This window comes from Artibeus jamaicensis, unplaced genomic scaffold (genome assembly GCF_021234435.1).
Source record: "Artibeus jamaicensis isolate MK-2021 breed Jamaican fruit bat unplaced genomic scaffold, CSHL_Jam_final scaffold_916, whole genome shotgun sequence".
Taxonomy (NCBI): domain Eukaryota; kingdom Metazoa; phylum Chordata; class Mammalia; order Chiroptera; family Phyllostomidae; genus Artibeus; species Artibeus jamaicensis.
This window is the reverse complement of record NW_026522059.1, coordinates 6,541,788-6,563,498: the sequence shown is the minus strand read 5'-3', so window position 1 is coordinate 6,563,498 and position 21,711 is coordinate 6,541,788. Positions and strand designations below refer to the sequence as shown.

At 48.5% G+C, this 21,711-nt stretch overlaps 1 protein-coding gene across 4 annotated transcripts in view; it reads right to left on the bottom strand.

The window, feature by feature from the left end:
• Positions 1-21,711, bottom strand: part of ASAP1 (ArfGAP with SH3 domain, ankyrin repeat and PH domain 1) — a 269,663-nt gene that overhangs the window by 205,098 nt on the left and 42,854 nt on the right. For all 4 annotated transcript variants that reach the window (XM_053661175.1, XM_053661177.1, XM_053661178.1 and 1 more), the window contains one exon: positions 11,517-11,643. In XM_053661175.1, the coding sequence (XP_053517150.1) occupies positions 11,517-11,643 (127 nt within the window). The remainder of the gene's footprint in view (positions 1-11,516; positions 11,644-21,711) is intronic.

The window sequence follows — 21,711 nt, the reverse complement described above, 5'->3', positions numbered from 1 at the left end:
TGGAAGGAATACCTGAGGTGAGGACAGTGGCCAGCTACTTGGTGGGATCAGGGATGACTTTTGAGGGGGTTTTTTTGTGCTTTTCTTAGGGCTTTTTTTTTTTTAAACAAAAGACATGCATTCCTTTGATTCTTCAAAATGAAAAAATTATTAGGAACAAAGGTATGTTAAAAAGAGACTTTGTAGCACATGTTAAGTGACACCAGAAAGATACAATCAACTCTACTCAGACTATGGGAAACCCTACAGGACAGACAAACCCATTCATTCAACAAATTACAAGCATAAAGAAGGGGGAGGAGGAGTACCCATAGATTAAAGAAATTTTAAATATATGTCAGTCTATTTCAACATATAGATCTCCTGTGGATCCTGATTTGAACAAATCATTTTTAAAAAGACAACTAGGGAAATTTTAACACTGACTAATGATATTAAGTAAGTATAAAATTTGTGTGTGTGTGTGTGTGTGAGATGGTGGTATTATGATTCAGTTGGTGTTTTTTAAGTCCTTATCTTTCCAACATACCTCCTAAAATATTTATGGATGAAGTGAAACAATATCTGGGGTTGATTTTTAAAAGCCAGGGAGCAGGGAGAAGCGAACACAAGACTGGACAAAGCAGAGCAGTGTGGGAGCTGGGCGGCCTGGGCAGAGGTTCACACTGATCACTCTACTTTCGTAAATGTGTGAAAGCTAAAAACGAGCCAACACACTGAAACAGAAACTCACCCAAAGTCAAAAACCACCTGAAGGTCTGAGCTAAGGGGAAAAAAGGACTATAACGGTACATGTGTATATAGGGGAGACTCTAAAAATGCAAAGTGGTACAAAACTATCCAATCATTAAAACCATTTTTTAATTGGAAAGGCATGCTTTAAGTTGAAAATTACTTGACGAAACATCTCACAGGTCCATCTCTTTCAGACGGCGCGTTATTGCAGGGTGGGGGGCAGGTAGGACACTGGATCCTACAAGGCAGAACTGACCTCAAGTGTCAGCATGCTACTGTGTCACTCTTGCGACCTTTGACAGGTCACTGCAACTTTCTGAGCCTCAGTTTTCCCATCTGTCAAATGAGGAAGCAGTGGCTTTGCTGCCTTAGAAAGTGTTGTGTAGATAAAATGAGTCAATATGCAGGAAAGCGCTTTGTAAGTTGTTAGAATAGAGAAATGTTGGAGAGTAAACCCAGGGCACCACTGCTCATAAAACTGTATGATTCACTACTTACCATCTATGAAGGAAAATCAGAGAAATCAACTCTTTGAAATACCACATCTCTCATTATTCCCTCCAATACCACATCATGAACTGGCTGCCCCAGATGAAAGACAGAAATTACCTAAATTTAAATGCCTCCCACTCAGTGTAAAGGAAACAAATCAGGAAGGAAAAATGTTTTCCTTTCCCACCAGGAGAAGTGTCTTGTTTGTATGTGTATGTTTGTTACCACTGAGTGAACGCTGTGGTGACTCTCAGATTCCGGGGGTGGGGCAGTGGAGGGGGGGGGCCTGGGGAGCCCCGCAGACCCAGGTTTGATGCTGGGTGCCAGCCCGTGTGTGCTGGGCAACGTGTGGGTTGGAAGAACCTATTTAGAGTCCTCAGTCCAGGGTCAGAACTCCAAAAAGGGAGAGCTACCACCTTTTCAGACATGGCTAAGCCAGTGACAGACAGCAGGATGCAGACACCAAAAGGGCAGGCCAAAAATCTGGCTGGGCATCCAGGTCTGCCATGAATCTGACAAAGACATCTCAGCAAACTGAAGAACTGAGGGTTTTTCTGACTGTTCTGTGCATGTAACTAAAGTCCAAAGAGGCAGACGGTAGAATTTGGAAAACCTTTACCAGTTCTGCCCTCAACAACTATAAACCGAATGCAGTTTCACCAGTCTTCATTATTTTTGTCCAATTTATGAGTGCCAACAGGTAAGGGAAAAGGTGGGGGGGGGGGTTCCATGGCTCTGCAATACTTTTAATCTAACTATTAAAGCGAAGACATGTATGGACATGAATAAGCACATCATTTAGTTCATTAGCCAGTCAATGACAATTATCCTAAAATCACAGGAAGAAATGCTACTTCCGTGGCCATCCGACTGGTATTTTAATACCCTGCCAGGAAGTTCTTATTCAACCCTAACCTAAATATCTCGTGCGTCAGATGAAGAGTATTTCCTGATGTTTCAATTTCATTAACCTTCTATTCCCAATATAAACCAATTTTTCTTGAGAACGAGTTGGAGGCAGAATGGGCATGGGTTGGGCCAAATCCTTTCTGAGCCTGACTCGTCCTTTGCGAAATCGGGAAAAAGCACTCGCCCCGCCAAGCTGCTGGAAGGATTAAATTAAAGGAGATGATGTAAGTAGGGCATCCAGCATAGCAACCAGCACACAGTAGGAGCTTTTGTGCTCACATATCCTGAATTTGTTCAAACTCCTATCACAAATGCAGATGCCCTGGGCCGGTGCCAGCGTGATCTGCGTGGGCAGCACCCTACTTACAGGGAGGCAATGCACTTACTTGCACTGCTATGAAAAATCTCACTAGCATTAAAGCAGCAGCAGCTGCTGGCCAGCCATGCACACTTATTTTGATTTGCACTTTGTAGAAATAAGGAGTATCTAATTTTATGTAAGTGCTACTAATGTGAATAAACATTACAAGGAAAAGGAAATGGGCTTCATAAAAAAAAATGATTAATGAAACACAAAGGAAGACTCCCCACATCTCAAGAAAATGAAGATGCTCAAATTTTATTTTGTCACTGGTCAGTGAAGAAGCCCCTTTAGTGGAAGGAAAGCTGTTCACCCTTGTCAGACCTGTGAGCAGCGTGTTATTTACCACTGAGAGAAGGCGATCAAACCAGAAAATTTCCCCAACGCTGCCCGGTTCCCCAGCACAGCCTTCCGTTCTTCCTCGGTATCTACGGAAGGTTATTTTTGAGACCCACGTGATCACTGTGGATTTAAACAGCAATGGGGAGTTTCTTCTCTGCCCACACCCTGGGTGGAATGTTGGTGTTTCTTGACCACATCAGGAAAGCTACAACTAGGCAGGCAGCACAGTGCTCTGACCACAGCCCTTTAAAGTGTCCCCAATGAGTACCCAGCTGGGAGGTCAAGGGGAGGAAAAACTTGCAGAGGGAAGAGCAGAGAAACTAATACTCCCAGGGCCGCTGGGTGCCAGGCCTGCTGGGTGCCAGGCCTGCGGCTGCCCTGCTGGCCCCACTGGTCCTCCTGCGAACTCTGGGAGTCACTGACCTCTCCACTGAGTTCTCACTCCAAAGAAGGATGCAGAGGATGGCGCCGGAGACCCAGGTCCTAGTGCCAGCTTCCTGGTGTGATCTGGGCAAACAGAAGGAGTGCTTTCCTCCCCTCTGAGGTCCACCACCCCAACTGGCCCCCACTGTCACCTCCCCCCACTCTCACCTCCTCACCCTGCCCAGTCCCTGCTGAAGTGCAGGGCTTAGCCCCACCCATCAGGGAACCCCCACCAGCCTGGCCAAAGTGTTCTCCAAGCTGGGCCCATCCGATCCTCCCTGGAGATTCAGCTGGTGTGAGGCACTGGAGCCGGGGGCATGCAGGGCTGGGGCTGCCATCCTTGGCCGCTTCGCCCAAAGGGAACATCCTCATGTCCTACTATTCCCACCATTCACATTCCATGAGTCCTTCCAATAAGCCGTCCCTTTGCGTGAATTAGCTGCATTTGGTTTTCCTGGGGTGAGGTGGAGCCTGTTACTTACACCAAAGAAGCCTAACACCCTTGGGTGTTCTGGGCCTCAGCTTCCTTACCCATAGAAAGGAGGGGTTGGGCCAGATGGTGTGGAAGGCCCTTCCCAGCTCTGTGGAGTGTACTTCATAATGATCCAGTCATCAGGCCAGGTGCTAGGCTGTGCACTGGGGACGTGGGTGTCCTTGCCCTGGCCACTGAGCAGCATGCGACAGAAATACAAGCTATCTAGGCTGTACTGGTAACAGAAAGAGCCTGGAAGAGATTCTATTTTCCTCCATCCGAAGCACCTGGCAGGAACAAAGATGGCCCAGCACAGCGCAGCCAACTCTGCTTTCTGCCATGGCTGGCACCAAAAACGCAATCGTTCTGGGGGCTTTCCCTCCCTGGCACATGAGGTTCTGCTTTTGTTTTCCTCGCTCCTGGGTGGCTAAATTGGGTGCTGTCTTCTCAAAGGGACTATGTTCCAGTTCTTTTGAGAAAATTATACCATAGCCTCAGCATTAAAATTCAGTTCTTACATAAGTGGCCACAAGCGGCACCATGACCCACGGCTGCTCAGGACATGCTCCAGGCAGGAAGCACTGCTTTGGGCTCCCGATTCTGTAAAGACCAAATGGAACCCAGTGCCTGCAGGTCTGACCTACCCTCCCGCCCCACAGATAACTAAAAGTCATTTCACCGAAAGGACACTGAAGGGGTCACGGGCACACAGAGACACAAGTTCAAGTAGCTCCTTTTCTCTTTGAGGAGCCTACCTCCAAACCAAAACAATTCCCTGTGGGCTCCAAGCTTCAAGCCATCATCAGGAACGACAGAGCCCGGCTGCTGCGCTTTGTCCCAGCCGGGCCAGGGCACGGACGCCTCCCCCGCACCTCTCCACAGATAACCACAAACACCTGCATTTACTATGAAACACAGAGAGTGGCCCTTACCCAGAAGCCCCAGCAGAAATCCAAAGGGCTAGTGCCGTCCTGTCCTGGCTTTGATGCACCAGTGGAGAGAACGTGGCAGAAGGGGTGGGGATGGGGGGCATGACACAGAATCAGCAGTAACATCAGGAGGCAGGGCCAGTGAGGCCGCACAGGTACGGCCCGCCGGCCTGGACCGGGTCAGAGGGCAACACGGCCCACTGGTTCCGACCTCAAAGCAGCACCCACCAAGGACTAAGGGTACAGTAAAAGTGAGTTGGCAGTCTGTTTCAGATGTAATTGGCTTTGACCATGACCCAGTGGTCAGAATGATGGGCATTGCCTCTGGTCCCATCTGCACCTTCGACATCAGGTCCTTGAAGGTACACAGCTGGCTCTGTCATCTGACCTCACCGCTCACTCCCCAAAATGAACCCACCAAGTCTCCTCGCAACTCCATAGTCAAGGCTCTAGTTCAATAACAATGAACAGCGAGAGCAATGAGGATGATGATAACCATTTATTGAGCACTTACCATGCCAGGCACTGCCCTCAGTGCTTCACAGACACTGACTCACTAAGAGGTGGGTACAGCCTCCATGAGGAACAGGAAGGATCGGTGACCCACCTGACGCCCTGCCTGACACACTCTAGAAGATACCAGGGCTACAATAAACCTCGGCAAGGAAACATCTTCCTCATCAACCCAAAGGTCACCACTGGTCCAGAGGGGAGAGAACTCTGCCCATCTCCCCACCAGGGCAAGCCTCTCAGCGCCTCCCTCCCCACCCCGCAGCAGGAGGGCTGACTAATGTGACTGGTCAGACCCTGCCCTTCACAGGGTGGCATTTTACCAGAAAGATGTCACCTGAGTGCTTCACACATGCATTACCGCCCTTAAGACCCAACACAACTCCATTTATCAAATGAGGAAACTGAGGCTTAGCTGCAAAGTGATCTCTAGCCCATCACTTACTCATATTTAAATAATACATGTGGGACTAGCTGAGGCCAAGGTCTGGCTCTAGTCCCCAAATGACTAGGTTACCGAAATGGAAACCACCTCTCTGAGGCTCCCTTGACTCACACACATAAAGGCAGAGACCTGGTGGCACCTGAACGTCCCACAGCACGCCAGTGCTTCTAATGAAAGCCTCCGGGCCCAACGTCAGGGAGTCCTGTGAGCTCTGGGCAGCCTCGGAGGTCACAGTACCCTTTGTGAGAGAGCGGACTCGCTAGCAGGGTTAGGTTCCTAAATTCAAGTTCACGCGCCACCCATCCTACCTGGAAGCAAGTTCTAGGGAGCAGCAAGAAGAGTGGCCACTCGCCCACACAGCCAGCCTCCAGAGCCTTGGGAGAGTACAGCACAAAGGGCTGAGAGGCAGGGGTTTGCCCGCTGATGCAGACCCTGCCTGATTTCCTCCCCATCCTCAGGCCTCCGTCTCCCATGGTTCCTGCACATGTAAGGAAACCATGGGCTGCTATCAGACAGGGCTCTTATTGGATGGTAGTTGTGGAAAATGTTTTTTAAACCCTAAATAGGGTGGATAAAAGGCCAACAGCATTAGCCTGGAATACCTGGCCAACAGGTGTCCGCCTTGTTTTAGGAAGAGCGTGAGTTCTGGTACACCAAGGAAGGTCCCTTCTCTCTCTGCATCTGCAGGCCAGTGTATTCCTCACTCACTGACCTTGGCTGGTGATGTCAAAAAAACCCCAAAACAACTCACCCTAAGTATCTCTGGACTGGGTCAGAGGGCTGGGGCCACAGAGCCCAGAGTTGCATGTGAGGCAGACAAGGGAGGGCATCCAGCGAAGGGAAGGCTTGTTCACCATTTGCTGCTTTCTCTTCACGAGACCAGGGACAAACAAGAGGCATGTTCTCTACCTTAAGAATGCACAGGACCAGCCTAGATTCTACAGCAACCCTTCCCGAGACTACCTTTTTCAGTAAGGCTGAAACCAAGTTTAGCAGCGGCTTTGTAAATAAGCACTTCCCATTGAGTTCATCAGCCTTGAACATTTAAGAGAAGTAATGAATGCACTTGCATTCTGGAGCACTGGGAGCCAACGAACAAGGTCATTCCTCGGGCACTGGCCCCTGAGATCTCATGTGTGACGTTCCATGGAGGAACACGGGAGGACCTAAAAGCACTTCATTAGTGACTGATGACCTCTGTCATCAACATGGATGATGCCCCATAGAACACGGGTAAAAAGTAAAACTTACACAGAGAGCAAGGGAGCACCGATGAAGTCTGACTGGCAAGAACAGAGACACCACAGAGATGGGATTAATTCCCAAATCCGCTAGTGACTGCTGGTATGACCTTGGGTGAAGATGTCGTTGCTATAACGGGGCGTCAGTGATAAAAGTAGGGGGAAGGTAAGGATGACCAACGGTGTGAACAGGGCTTGTACCGGGCAGGAACGCTAATAACTAGGAACTACTGTCACTATGAAAGGATGAATTCTGATCATCTTCACTCCACACCTTCGTTCTTTGTTCATCCAAACATTTCTATGTCTTCGGGAGGGACTGAACACATCCCCTGCACACGCTAAGCCAGGCTAGCCTCTAACACAAGACCCTCACTTGACCGTCAGCCCCCTTCGGAAAACTCAGGTTGAGCTTCCGGAGGGCGGGGCTGCTCGGCTGCAAAGCCCCAGGGCCTGGCATGCCGCTGTGCACAGAACGGGCCGGGACAGCTTGTATATTATTGACTGGGTGGTCGTGTGAGTGATTTTGCTCATATTGCTGGGGTGAATGTCCTATATTATTTCCTATGAACTGTCCCCTGCTACCTTGTTAAGAGTGACGGCCCTATTTATCTCTGTCGCAGAGACCATTAGTTTCTCCACAACACAACCCAGCAACCACGCCGACGCCTCAGCTCGGCCTAGCAAAGTGACCTGCACATGGCGGGTGCTCTCGAAAAGTGTTCTGGGTAAATGCGGTTCCTGGATTACAACCAAGTACGTTCCCACGTTTGAATGTGAAAAACCATAACCAAATATTGGAAGGCACTGGGGGGAAAACAGTGCCTTGAAGTATTGCAGTTAAGAACTCACATTCACTGGAATGTAAACCTGAGGAAAAACTAAGCCACTTAGGAGCTTAGGTACCTCTGTTTCCTGAGACCAAAAGTAAAAGTACAATAAAAGTGAAGCCTCCTACGCTCTCCAACAAAGCTACTGAAACAGGTCTTCGGAGACATTTGGGATGTCTGTTTTCTTAACTGCTGGACTCCATTTAAAGTCCCAGCTCCATTTACTTACTAGCCACGTGACCCTGGCTAGTAAAAGAAAATTGTCTCCAGGCCTCAATTTTCTTCTCTGTAAAATGGAGCTAACAATTGTCCCTCCCCGCCTAAAGCTCCTTTGAAGGAGCTCAAGGAGAGCATGCGTGCAATATGCCCACGTGGGCCTGGTACAGAGCAGCCGCTCAAAAAGTGGGCAGAACAAGCCTCCTTCACAGGCACCAAGGACAAAACGCTAGCCCAATATTAAATAACCAAGCGAACCTTCGTTGGAGTCTCCCTTTCAACAAGCGCTAAGCAACGACCAATCCTTTAAATGGAGGGTCTCTCCTGTCCACCCCCCCGCCCCCCTGCCCCCACCCCTGACAGTGGTCCAGGAATGCCTGTTTGCTCCTTTCTCAGGAAAACTGTCTTCTCCTGGCCTCCTAGTCATTTACTCATAACTTCCAAATGGTCACGAGTAAAATAGACACGTCAGTGTGCTTTGGTTGCTGAATAAGCAAAACACTGGCTTTCTGCTTGGAAAACACTCACACACCAGGATGAAACCTTGGCAGCCAGTCCATCCCTGCTTCCCAAAGGCAGCCACTCATTGTGTGCCAGCCACATTCTGCCTCCCTGATTCACGGGGACCCTTCACCCCCACGGTGAAGCCCAGAAGGAAGCTCTGCTTCTTTTACTGTCTTTCTGCCCCATTTCCTACAGTGCTCATCACAGAGAGATTTCAGTGAAAGCACCAGTGTCTGCAAAGCACAACACTCTTTGCCAATGACAGAGCAAAAGGGAAAGTGTGGGTTAATCTCGGGTTCCACGCTCGCAGCTCTAATACAGTTTTTTAGTTGAGACTTAATGCATGTTAATTAGGAACCCAAAGAGCAAAAAAGCTAGTAAACAAACAAGACGACACTCAATTACCAGAACTGGAAAAGATTTTTTTTAGAGAAATAATTCCAAACTGCCCAAATTAATTCCTATTCATTCCTGAGTTTCCACATCACCAAAAAAGTACCCAAAAGTTCTATGCCTAAGAATAACCACAAGACAACACAATGTTCTTCAAGATTCCATGTATCTCACTTGTGAAGCAAATGCCAACAAGATTTTGTGGTTTGCCCTGAAACTTCTCCTTATATTTTGAGAGTAATAACCTTAAGCCTCATATTTTTTAAGAGTTAAATTCTGATCCACTGAAGATGTTTGTAATAATGCATCCCTACTATATATGTAAGCTTAGGGGGGAAATAAAAATTCAACTGTGACAGTTATCTATCAGTAAGAAGCTAAAGGGTACAGTCTACATTTATGCAAACGGCAATCACTCATGAGTCCAACCTCATGGGATATGATTCAAGAGTTAAAAGATAGAGACTGGGGGCAATGACTTCTTGACCGGTACTGTACTCAAGTTCAGAAAGAGTGTTACAAAATTGCTGTGCCATTCTGAGTAAAACATTTACTGTTATATTTTTGAGAAAAATGGATATTATCATGTACTTTAACATGCCACTGTGAAATCTCTAGCCTGGTTCCAATTTCCTTCTCAAGTTCATAGGTGATCACATTTATATTGTGATTGGGTCTATTTTTCTACCCATCCTTGCAAAATATTGTCTCTCTCTTACACACACACACATACACACACACACACACACACACACACACACACACAGATGCATCTCTTGCATTTGCTTTTAAATTTAGCTACATCCCGCTAAGACCAAGAGCAACAGCACATAATTCAACTCTAAGCCGACCCTCTGGTGTTGCTGCAAAATACGGGCATGTGCCGCCACAAAGAGCATCACCCACTACCTACCCTTATCACACCCCACCCAAACAGAACACAGCAACACTATCAGCAAGTGCAGAAAGGGAAAGTTAAACTAACTGACAGCTCTATCAGCAGGCACTGAAGAAGCTGTCTAGGAGGAAAACGATCTCACAGTCTAACCAGTATCACATCCTTCAACGGCATATACAATTAGTGCAGGAAAAGGATGCAAATGTATCAGCATATTCCAATTTATCAAAATGAAGTGCAGGACCGACCCACAATGGGGCGGAACGCCTGGCACCTCCATCTAATCCCGGACACTAAGCTTCAAGAGAGTGCAAAAGTGACAGTTCACAGAAACAAACACACAGACAAAGGTCCATTTACCTCTCTGGCTTTCAAACGAACCTAGTTAGGTGGCATTCCTCCAAATGAATTTCAAAATTTAGTTCCATAACCCAACAGTTACTCGAAAAAACTCTGCGAACCATCCTCAATAAGCATAAAACATTCAGACTAATTTGCAGCACCTGGCAGGCAACAAGGACCATCTTCCCCCCTCCCCCCACACCCAGTACTAACAGAAATCTCTCCTTTCCTAAAATTTAGAATTCCTGTGCTTCAGCATACCAGACCTACGTCTGAAGAGCAAGTATTAAAACTCCATTATCGAGAGCAGTTTGCCCACAGAAGCCCAAGCTTGTCAACATAAAAAGAGCGCAGACCACGGTGAGCTTACATCAGAAGGAACTCCCCAAACCTCAAATACACCAACCCAGGATAATCCACCAAGAAAAAAAAAAGATCTGCTTTCTGAACTTCCCCCACTGCTGTCTTTTTCGGCTGAAATAGGTTTGGCTTGTTTGGAGGGGAGTGGTGCTTTATGGCACTTACAGATGGTGCCAAGTTCCAGGGCAGATGTCCTATTTTCACTGAGGTTCAGAGGCTTCTGCAGATCTTGGGCATGTGGGTCCTTACCTATTCATCCCACCCTATCACCAACTCACTTACTATTTTAAAGGAATTCGCTATGCCCTTGGCCCTGTCCCCAGACACTCACAAGGGTTCCCTGGAGGGTCTAGATAGGAGCTGTTCTTCTTGCAGTTTCTGCACCCCACCCCCACCCCCTGCCAGCGCTTCCAGGCAGAAGGGCCTCAGGTCTCCGTTCACAGCTGTGAGTGCCCTGCGGGCAGGTCCTGCTGGCGCAGCAGCCTCCAGCACAACCGAAGCCTCCCGAGGGGAGCCGGGTGGGGACCTGTCCCCACAGATCTCTCCTTGCACTCAGGGCTTTAGACACCAGGACTAGAGGGTAGGAATCCTGGGGTGGAGGCGGCCCCAGCCAGCGTTCCCTTGCCTATGCGGCTAAACCTGCCTGGCCAAGCCCTGGAGAAGTGCATTCACTGACCATCTCCCTGTCCCTTGCTGGTGACCTTGGCCACGTTGCTAAGCCTCGCTCTGCCCTCGGTGGCCTGACACCACCTACTTCGCGGGTTATAACAGGATCAAAGATGTGGAAAGCATCGAGCAGACTGCCTAGCACCCAGGAAGGGCGAAAGATAGGATGAAGACTTCCCTCTTCTTCTTGCGGGTGCCCGGGGCTCGCTCAGTCCTCTGCCCACCTCCAGCCTCGGGGGCGGGGGGCGGTCGGCGCCCCCCTGGCACAGGGGGCAAGGGGCTGGTCATCCCAGGTCCCCGGTCCAGCCAGGAGCCAGGGGTCCGAGAGGGGGTGTGGCTCCCCAGACCCAAACATCCCTGGCTCAAGAATCAAGGTGATCCAACTGCTGGGCAGTGGCTGCGGGAGGTCCCCGGAGGGGCGTGCGGGGGGGCGCCGGCCTCGACCTACCTCCTCCAGCAGGGTTACGGTGTTCCTGCAGTTGTGCAGCCGCGTGGTGAAGCTGGACGTGGTAGGCGAGTTGTAGTCTTCGGTGGTCTCGGCGATGAACTCGGAGACGGAGATCTGGTCCGGCATCCTGCCGGGGGGGCGAGACACAGGCGGGGAGTGAGTCACGGCGCAGGCTCCCGGGGCCGCGGGCCGCCGGGCGGCTCATGAACGCCCCGCGCAGCCCGCCACCCGCCGCCCGGCCTGGCGCAGCTCCTGTCCCCGGCGGCGGCGGCAGGAGAAAGGGCGGGCGAAGCTTGAGGCTGCAGCCCTTCAAACTCCGAGCAGCGCGCGAGGCAGTGGGCTCTCGGGGACCCGCCTCCCTGTGGTCATGCCGGCGGCCGCTCCTCGGCGGCGGGGGAGGGGACGGGGCGGCGCGACGCAGAGGGATCGGGCCAGGCTGCTGCCTCCTCAGATGCTCTGACAGGCGCCAGCGAGGACACCAACTGACTGAGCACACGCTCCCGCGAGCAGGCGGGCTGGCGGCGGGCGGCGGCGCTCCGGCTACGGTCACGGGAACAAACAAGGAAGTGCTCTGCGCACGCGCCACCGCCCCCCCCTCCGCTGCGGCCCCCGCCCCGCCCCCGCCGCCCGCGGCCCCGCCCCCGCCCCCGCTCCGCCTCCCAGGCCGCGTTCTGACTCCAGCGCGGGGCGGGGGCCGCCCCCAGAGCACAGACTGCAGCGAGCTCCTTACGCCAGCGTTTGGCGAGAAGGGGGACCAAAAAAAGTTGTACGCGTTCTTTCTGAGTCCGATGTGGGTGCAGGAAACGAGCGTGGAGAGTCGCCTCCTGCTGTGAGGGGCGCGGGGCGGCCGGGGGACCGGAGCGAGGAGCCAGACCCTTGCCCAGGCTTGCAGCTGCTTGCTCGCCCCGCTCCCGCCTACATTCCCTTTGCGGGGCGCTCACCGCCACTGGAAGGCTAGTCTGTGTGCAGTTCGCGTAAGTCGCTAAAACGCTAATTGAAAACAAACGAAAGGGTTTTTATTTTTTACAGCTTTCTAATCTTTCATGGCCGATTTTTTTTAACCCGGAGGAAAGACCAGGGTCAGGGGCTGTAAGATGCGTTTCCCGAGGTGCAAATGGTGTACAACGCTAAGCAGATGCCAAATTTCCGCGGAAATGTACCAACAGATTGCTCATCCCTCGGCCCCGGCAGATGTCTATTTTTCCTACTAGCTCAGTCTACTTAGTCCAAAGAATCCATTTAATTTCTCACCATTGATTGTGGATAAAGTTAGTTTAAAAAGAAAAACAAAACCTAAGCACTTGGGAAACAACACAAGATTGGCTCCTGAATTGGAGCTGGCAGGAGCCTTCCACAGCCACCTCAAAGCTTAGCACCCAAATGCGCCCCCTGAGGGCGGACTGCTGGCCCTGTGGCCTATGACAGCATTGAGTCCCTGCTATCTTGAAAGGTTACCTGTATCCTCTGGTCTTTAACCCCAACTACAACAGCATGTCAAGGTAAGGGAACTTGTCTTTGCATTGGGCTTGGGGCAGATAAGTAAGTAGCCAAGTGGTTGTGAAATGAAAATGCATGAGTTCACTTACTGTCAACAAATAATGTACCAGTACCAACGGCTATGGAGATTCCATAGTGACCATGCCCCTGCTCTGGTGAGTGTACCTTCTAGTAGGGCATGAGCCAGCCAGCAAATACATCAGATAGACGGGACTATATATAAAGTAAGAAAGTGATGGAGGCAGAAGGAATGTCCAGAGAAGGCCCCTATGACAAGGTGACATCTTTAGCAGAAAAAAGAATAGGCTGAATCCCATTGATATTCGGTGGGCTTAAGGGATCTTAGCCTTCAGTTGCCTCACATGAAGAGCAAAGATAAGAGCACCATCCCCATGAGGTTGTTACATGATAATGATGAGAAAGTGCTCTGTGTACAGGAAAGCCATTCTGAGAGTTTGAAGCATTTTGTGTGACAAGGTCATCCTGCATGTGGAAGGTTCAGTGACTTGGAGGAAATGCAGCCCCTATCAGTGTGGGCTAGTTAAGTTCTCTGAGCCTCAGTAACCCCATGCTAGGCCACGGAGCAGCTGAGAGCGCAACAACCAACACTTATACCTCCATCCACTCCGAGAGCTTTCCTCTAGGCTGCAAATCAATTTAGATGTCAACTTTGCATTTATTCTTTTCTTCCCTCTATTCCAAGTTGTCATTTAATGCCTGTCACCTCTGCTGGGCTGATACCTCCCCTTCTACCCTATATGTATGGCTTATAGGAAAAGCTATACTATGCCTCAATAACTATGAGCTGTTATTAAAAGCCCAGAGTCAATGAATGACTGCTTCAATTCTAGAAGCCATGAGTTCCAGAGCTTTCTCTCCTAATAATTGATGCTGTCACATTGGGCCTTGGTTCCATTGTAAAATAAAGGGGGGATGTGTCAAAAGGACTACACAGATCTCTTCCCGCTGCAGCTGAGTCTGTGTATACCCTCAGCTCTACAGATACAAGGAAGAAAGATCATTGCAGGCCAAGCTGATTGCGGTGGTAAACAGCCAGGGATTTCTTTTTTGACTGAATTCACAGGAGAGCCCAACCTTGCTGTCATTAATTGGTGTTTCACTTTCATTTGAAGATTATTTTATATATCTGCTCCTTCTCTCCATATCCTCGGGCAAAGAAAGGAACGTGTGAACAATGTGATACTGTGCCCCGGTAAGAATGCACCTCCTCACACTGGTCTGCAGTTAGAGCTTTAAAGGTTCACACCGTTTCATGAACCATGATGGGTTCATGGGCCGTCACCCTCTTTAAATTTGAAACCATGCCCCAGCGCAGACCATCTGCACCTCTCATTTTCTCAAGTACCCTGAAAACCATTCCTGGATATCTGCAAGTGAATAGACTCTGATTTGGGCGGAACTTAAAACGCTGGATTTTTGTGTGTGGAGCTGCTGAGAAATACATATCATCCTTTCCAGAGCCAGGAATCACACATGCACATGCACACACACGCACCCTCACACTTGTGTGTGCCAGTGTTGTATAAGGTGGGCTCATCTTATCGTCATCGTCCCCATCAAAGACTATCCAGCACCGTTGGACTCCTCAGGTCAGTTTCTTACTCTGAGCACTGCTGACAGTGGTCCTTGTGGGGTGTTTTTTACCTCCTTAAAAAGAGGCAGTGAGAACAGTGGTGGCCTATCCTCAGGGACAGTGGTGGCACTACTGACCCCACTGTCCTCAGGAATTGGCTCAGTTATATTTGCAGTTGTGGCTATCACTCCCACCCATCTGCCCAACCACCAGAGGAGTTAGGTCTGCAAGATGGCTGACAACGCACCAGAGGTGGAGAGTCGGGGTGGAGTTTGGGGAACTCTGCGAGAAACCAAGGAGTTATTGGTGCTCTCATCAACAGTGCTCGCCAGCACCCCAAGATGATGGGATGGAATCACAGCATTCATCAAAGGGTCCCCATGCCTTCATTGGGACAGGACAATGGGTAGTGTAGGCGGAGAAGATGCTTTGTGTGATGGAGATGTGGGTTTGAATCTCTAGTCTGTCTCTATTAGCCTTGCTTTCTCATCTGCAGAATTAGGGTAATAATAAAACTATGCTACAGGTTGTTATGTGAAATAAAATGATAAGATGTGGATAACACAGTTGATGTACAGTGAGTAATCAATCGGTGTTAGTTCCCTTTGAACTCCCTTTTTATGAGAAATGTGACTATAAATACATGTCCCTGCATTCCAGGACTCTGGTATGTCTCTAAACTAGTCACCTGGAGGAGGAAGATGAGGTGGAGGGGAAGGCTGCACAGCAATCCCCCATGTTTGGGATCCCGAATTTGGGACTCATCTTCAGAGACCTCATTTATTCTTGTAAAGATCCTTTGTGAGGCAGATCCATTAGTAATGGTTATGGATTTGGGAAGTAAATAAGCAGTTATCTAGAGAAACAGGATAAACTCTAATTGAGACCAGAAGTGAGCTGAGGCCATAACATAAAAGCCTCATTTTCAGAGAACATCATTCTTGTATAGAAGGCTATTCCGAGCAAGGCAACTCCTGAAGGATAGAAAGACATTTATTTCGCAGGAGCATGAGTTACAGGCTGACTCATTATGAGAAAGACAGGCTCACGTCTCTGCCATGTTGTGGTTTTTAGAGATCGATTGTTAAAGCAATTAACTTCTCTAGGCTATCAGACCTTGTTAAAGTGAATTACGTCTCTGAGCCTCAGTTTTTTAATCTGCCAAGTGGGGGCAGTAAATAGTAAGTATCTCTGAGAATTCAATGGGCCTAGGCACATAAAGTGCTAATTAGCAGGGTAGACAGCAGCTTCCAGATACTATGAGATATTGACAACTTTATCTGGAGATATAAATTCTCATATTCCTTACAAAAAATTTTTAGTGAGATCCGCCACAAATAAACATCATGCTAAGTATAGATTTTGGACACACATATTCCCCTTTAAACTTCAGGACAATTTCGTGCAGTGAGTATAATTATCCCAAATTTACCAGAGAGAAATGTTAGGCTACTGAGGTATAGGATCCAACTTTCTTTGCTCCGACCCCGGGCCAGGCACTGCACAGCCTGTCGTGTATGCAGTGTCTGAATTCAGTCACGGGACAGTCCTGAAATGGGAATATTGCGACAGTGGGAACTGAGACACGGTGAGGTTTCCCTGCAGGTGAGTGTCCCAGAGCTGGGCAGATTAAATCCAGGGCTTTCTCACCACCTGCGCACTCGGTCTCCTGACTATACCTCATGTTGAGCTTCTCTGTTAGAGATGTTTCCCAACCCAGGCAACCAGAGAAAGGATTCTCATTTTCTTATTTCACCTGAGAATGTACGAATTCATTTTCTATCATCTTAATGAAGTCACAGAAGAACGAAAAGGGCTGCGGGGGGCAGGAGGAGGCCAGGATGAACCTGATTCCACGCATCTTACTGTCAAGACTTCTATTGCTATATTTGACCTGGGCTAGACCACCGTTTTCACGTGCCTCGTGTAAGTACTTCCCACGTGCGCTCATGCAATTTCCCACAATAATAATACCTGCAGTCTATTCTAGTCCCAAAGGTACTCGATGTAAATACTCCAGGTAAAACCGCTGGAGTGTCCTCAGAAGGTAAAGAGAACATGGTGTGTTTGGAGAGACAAAAACCACTCAGTTTCACCTCCCTGCTCCCTGATTGTTACTACTGATGGAAAAGAGAGAGCTGGGAAAGCCTGGATACTCAACTCGTACTGAAAATATCAGCTGGAAAAACAACAACAAAAAAACAAACAAACAAAAATATCAGCTGAATGAACTCAGGAATACATTACTGTTCCATCTTTTAAAAGAATAATATCCACTAATCATTGCTTGTGTATTATGTTCCCTGCGCTATTCTGATTCATGGCAGGCACAACCTCACTTAACACTCGCAGCAACCATATAAAGTAATTATTCCCATTTTACACGTGATAGAAACCTGAAGCTTAGAGGTCACCTTGGCAGATGGTAGAGTGAGACGGACCAGTCAGATTTCACTGCCCATGTAATCAGCCACGAGCTCATATAAGATTACGGGTCCATAGCCTCAGGATAATTTTCTGTTAGAGCCTATGTGGTTTTTTTCCTCCTGGGGAACTTATAACAAGCCCAACTCCAATGCCAGCTTGTCTGGCCTGGAGAGTGCTCCCCTTCACCCCAGTCCATCTTCACAGGGGTGTTTGTAATACAGCCTCTTACTCTGTGTAAGCAACTGGACGATGTTGGCACTGCTCAGAGGGACTTCAGACTTGTGTACACAGGGACAGACCGAGAACCTCCCCAGTGACAAGGAGCTCTGTTGAGTGGCTGCGCTCGGCTCAGAACTCAGATCTTCCTGCTGAGTTCCCTGCACTACGAAAGTCCCAGAGTGTGCAACCCCCAGGGTGTTGGGGAATAAATCATATCCTTCTCTGTATCACCTGCCTCCCCCAGGATCCAAGGGACGGACAGAAGATTCCTGGAGCCCAGGCTTGGCCCAGACAAGCACCGTCTCCTGAAACCTCCCAGGTAGCCTCAGGGGGGTACCATGCTTTCCCCCGAGGGAATTCAGACATGCACAGTCTACTCAGTCAGCAGCTACTAAGTGCAGGCCTACTATTCACAGCCAGTCTGAATCCCAACCATGCAGGCTTCTCCTTTCCCACAGAAGGCACTGCCCAGTACAGGTCCCCTGAGAGCCCCCAGTGAATGTGACTTGGGTTGAACCAACTCCCTTTTATGAGCTACATCATTTCCAACATAAGTAAAACAACCTCCAGTGAAGAAAAAGTATGGTGTGACCTGGGACTCCTAAAAGTTTGCAGTCTGCTGGAGTGAGGGGCTTTCAATCTTAGTTTGTTGCTAAAAAAGAAACACTAATCTGAAAAATGAGAAGGACTTATAGAACATACAGGTTTCTTTTGTCTTTTTGATGAGTTTGGCTTCAGTGTAATTATTACCCATAGCCGTGCCCACTTCTGTGCTCCCAAGACAGAGAACATGCCTATTGCATGGCCCTTTTTCATGGTACCACCTTCCAAATACTTATATTTCTCCAATTCAACTGTGAGCTCTTTGAGACCAGGGGATTGTCCATCAGTGTTAGTGGCCCAGAGTCCCAGGTGCCTAAGAAATCACTATTGAATAGATGGAAGGAAGAATGAACGAACAAACGAATGAACGTTTATAGGGAGAGGAGTGCAAGAGGAACTGGGGGAGGAGAACTAGAAAGACGAACCCTGGTTATTAGTCTCTTCCACCATCCATCATAAACTACCAGGGTCAGAAAGATTTTCAAGCGTAATGTGGTGTTCCCCCCTTTCATTGTTCAGATGAGGAAACTGACTCTCAAATGGCTGAATGGCTTGCACAGCAGCCCCTGGCAGATTTGTGGGGAACCAGGGCGGGGTCCCAGTTATCCTGGTCCCCAAGGGGTGTCCCAATCTTTCCCCTTTCCCAGTTACGCTCCTTGGAAGGGACTGAAGATCTTGCCTTCAGGAAAACACCTGACAGTCCCGTTTCAGAAGGATCATGCTGGGCTCTACATCATGGTGTCAAAGGATGAGCACAGACATTTGCCTGCTATCTAAAAACTGCGACCATGTAAAATTTGGCGCAGGCTCACCTAACTGGTGGCCCTGGTTTTGAGCAAGAAGGCTGTGAGTACACTGAATCCAGGGTAGCACTCCTACCTCCTCTTCCATTCTCTTGTCTCGTTCCCTTCTTTCCTGCTCTCCAGGACCAATGAAGCCGGGGAGCTAGGGGCCATCAGTGTCGGTGGACAGACAGGCTAAGGCCTCCATCCCACCCTGCTCCCTTCCTCGAGAGCCCCTTTATAAAAGGCACGAGTCAGGAGAAACAAGGGTAGAGATGTTTTGTGACCTTATCAGTGGCAAGTGCCATTTTCGTGAACAATCCACCCTGCCCCCACCCCCAGCAGCTCTGCAACACACAGCAGAACGTAGGTGAGGTTTCTCCTTAAGGCCAAGTCCACTGTCCTCTCCTGACTGGCAAGTTCTTCACCCCTTGGGCATTTTCAGATAGGAGAGCATCACCTCCTGGTCCCCGAGGACATTCCACAGGGGGTTAGAGGTTAGGCTGGAACCCATCGGTTCAGTTCCATCCCACAGTTACTAAGCAGGACTTTAACCTTTCCAGGGGTTAAGAGTATGCCATCTGGATTCAGATTACCCAGGTTCAAATCCCAGCTCAGCCACTTAATAGGGACTGTTAACTTTAGGCAAGTTACTTAATGCCAGTTTCTTTACCTTTAAAAGGAGGATAATGAGAAGATCTCACTCTTACAAGTTGTTGTAAGGTATAAAGGAAATAATCAATGCAAGATGCTTAGCACAGTGTCTGGTATATAGGAAATAATCAATAAATGTTAGTTCCTAATATTACTATGTGTGTTGTAAACAGGTCCCATGCTAGACTCTTCAGAAGCCAAAAAGATGCACAGGACACAGCCCCTGTCCTCACATGTAGGCAGAGACACAAGTTTTCAGCACAACTCATGAAGTGCTGGAAGGATTCAAACAGAACAAATGTGTACCTATAGGTGTCAAGTCCAATAAAAGATTATTCCTCACATGGATATCCCTCTGATTTGCCCAAATCCCAGTTGAACCTTTTTGTATGAGTATTTTTCAAAACTGCCAATCATCTGAAACACGAGTCAGTAAGACCACTTTTATTAATGGCAGCCGTCTGTGACTTCAGCACTGAGCTGGAACACAGGGTGCTAGCGAGCTCACCCCCTTCATCTTAATCTTCCCTGTAGTGAGAACCAGGGCCTCGGACAGAAGCTCTCTGAGGTTCTAGAGCACTGACATCCTGGTGTTCGGTGAATTCTCCTTGGACCTCAGTGTTACAACGGACCCCAAACACCATGGGGCCCCCAGCGCTGCCTCAAGAGCTACTTGTGGGCCAAGAACAGTCTGGAGGTCACCAGTTCTGGACCCCTAGGAGGTGTCCCCTATGTTATACGTATCACAGTGCCCACTTGGTGCCTTTCAAAAACATGCTTTCACCTGCAAACATATTTGAATCTACAATGAGCTGTACTGTAACAATATTTCTGTCATTATGTCAAATGTGGGGCATTGCTCCATTTGCAAAAGGAAAACTGCCCACTCACTACAGAGTTTTCTTAGCACATGCTATTTGGTTAACATCTTTCTCAGATGTGAGCATTCTGAATCACATTAGGGGTTCAAATTAAAAAAAACAACTGTAAATTGCTGGCAAACCTTTTGACAAACACATCAAGCTTCTGTTCCTGGTTTTAAATTTTGTTTTATGTTGTTGAAAAAATTAGTCTTTTTGCTCTGGCCTTAGCAGTTTAGAAGTACAATACAACCTAATTTATAAAATTACTATGTTTAAGTGGACAAGCAGAGAATTCAGTGGCAACTGGATCTAGAGATAATTATTTTCAGTAGCTTTCATTTTTCTTTTGTGAGACAACTGACTTTTCTCCTAATACTTGGTTTTGGGAATTAACTTTCACTTACCCGCAACTAACTTCAGCATCTTGAACTTGGCAGTTCAGACGCACCTTGAAGGACATGGACTCTGTTTCCTGTTGGCCCTGCACGTCCCCTTCTTTCAGGAACTACAGCCTCCTGACTCAGTGTGATTCCCTAGACACCGTCAATGTAACGCCTCCACATTCCCGACCTGAGGGCTGGACCCAGACTGTCCAGTCAGAGCTTCCAAGGCTCCTGAAGGCAGCACTGATAGGGCGTTGAACTCCAACACGGGGAGCTCCCAACCGGGGAGCTCTATGGAGGTCTGACGTGGATGCTAGTCAAGAACAACGTCCTTCTTCTCCAGAAGGTCAGGCTCAAAGGACTTAGTAAGCCTTCAACTACTGGTAACCCTAGTTGCCACACGTGAGAGATCCTGCCTAAGAGGGATGCCATCCAAGAGATGGCAAGTGTTGGAGACAGGAAGGGAGAGTCCTGGTGGCATCGCTTGGACCGCCGGGCCTACAGAACCTGTCCCATTGCCTGATGCCAGCCCACCCTCGGATGCCCTGGGTGTATGAGCAACTATACTCTCTTGGGTTGGCCAAAAAGTCCGTTTAGCTTGTTCTGTAAAATAAAAGACACTTTATTTTCCCCAATCACTGTATTGATTTGGATATTTTGAGTATGTCAGCTCTCTCCCTCTATTGGCTTCCGGTGGGGAGAGGCCAGGGGTGCTGCTAAACACCTTCCACTGCGTAAGACGGCCCTGCAGCAAAGTAGCCAAAACAGCGATAGGACCAAACCCCTCCGCAAACCACTTTTGACACATTCGATCAGCCATAGCACCTTCTCCAAACACTACACAAATCTTTTTTTTTTTTTTACCTTTCAGCTGTGTTTTTACCTTTCTTGAAATAACACAGCATAATATGACAAAAATGTTGCCTATCTTCTTCCATCTTCAATATTAAAATGGCTGCACAAAATTTCACCAATTTTGATAAGTTTTTTTGAAATGCATGCTGATATGACGGCTGTCACAATACGATCTAACACAATTGTTTTAGATGACATTAAAGACAACTAAGCATTACCAGCGCCATTGTACGGAAAAAACTAAATGAACTTTTTGGCCGACCCAATGTATTAGCAAAAGCTGGTCTGAGATTGGTTTCTATCAATAAACCTAAAGGG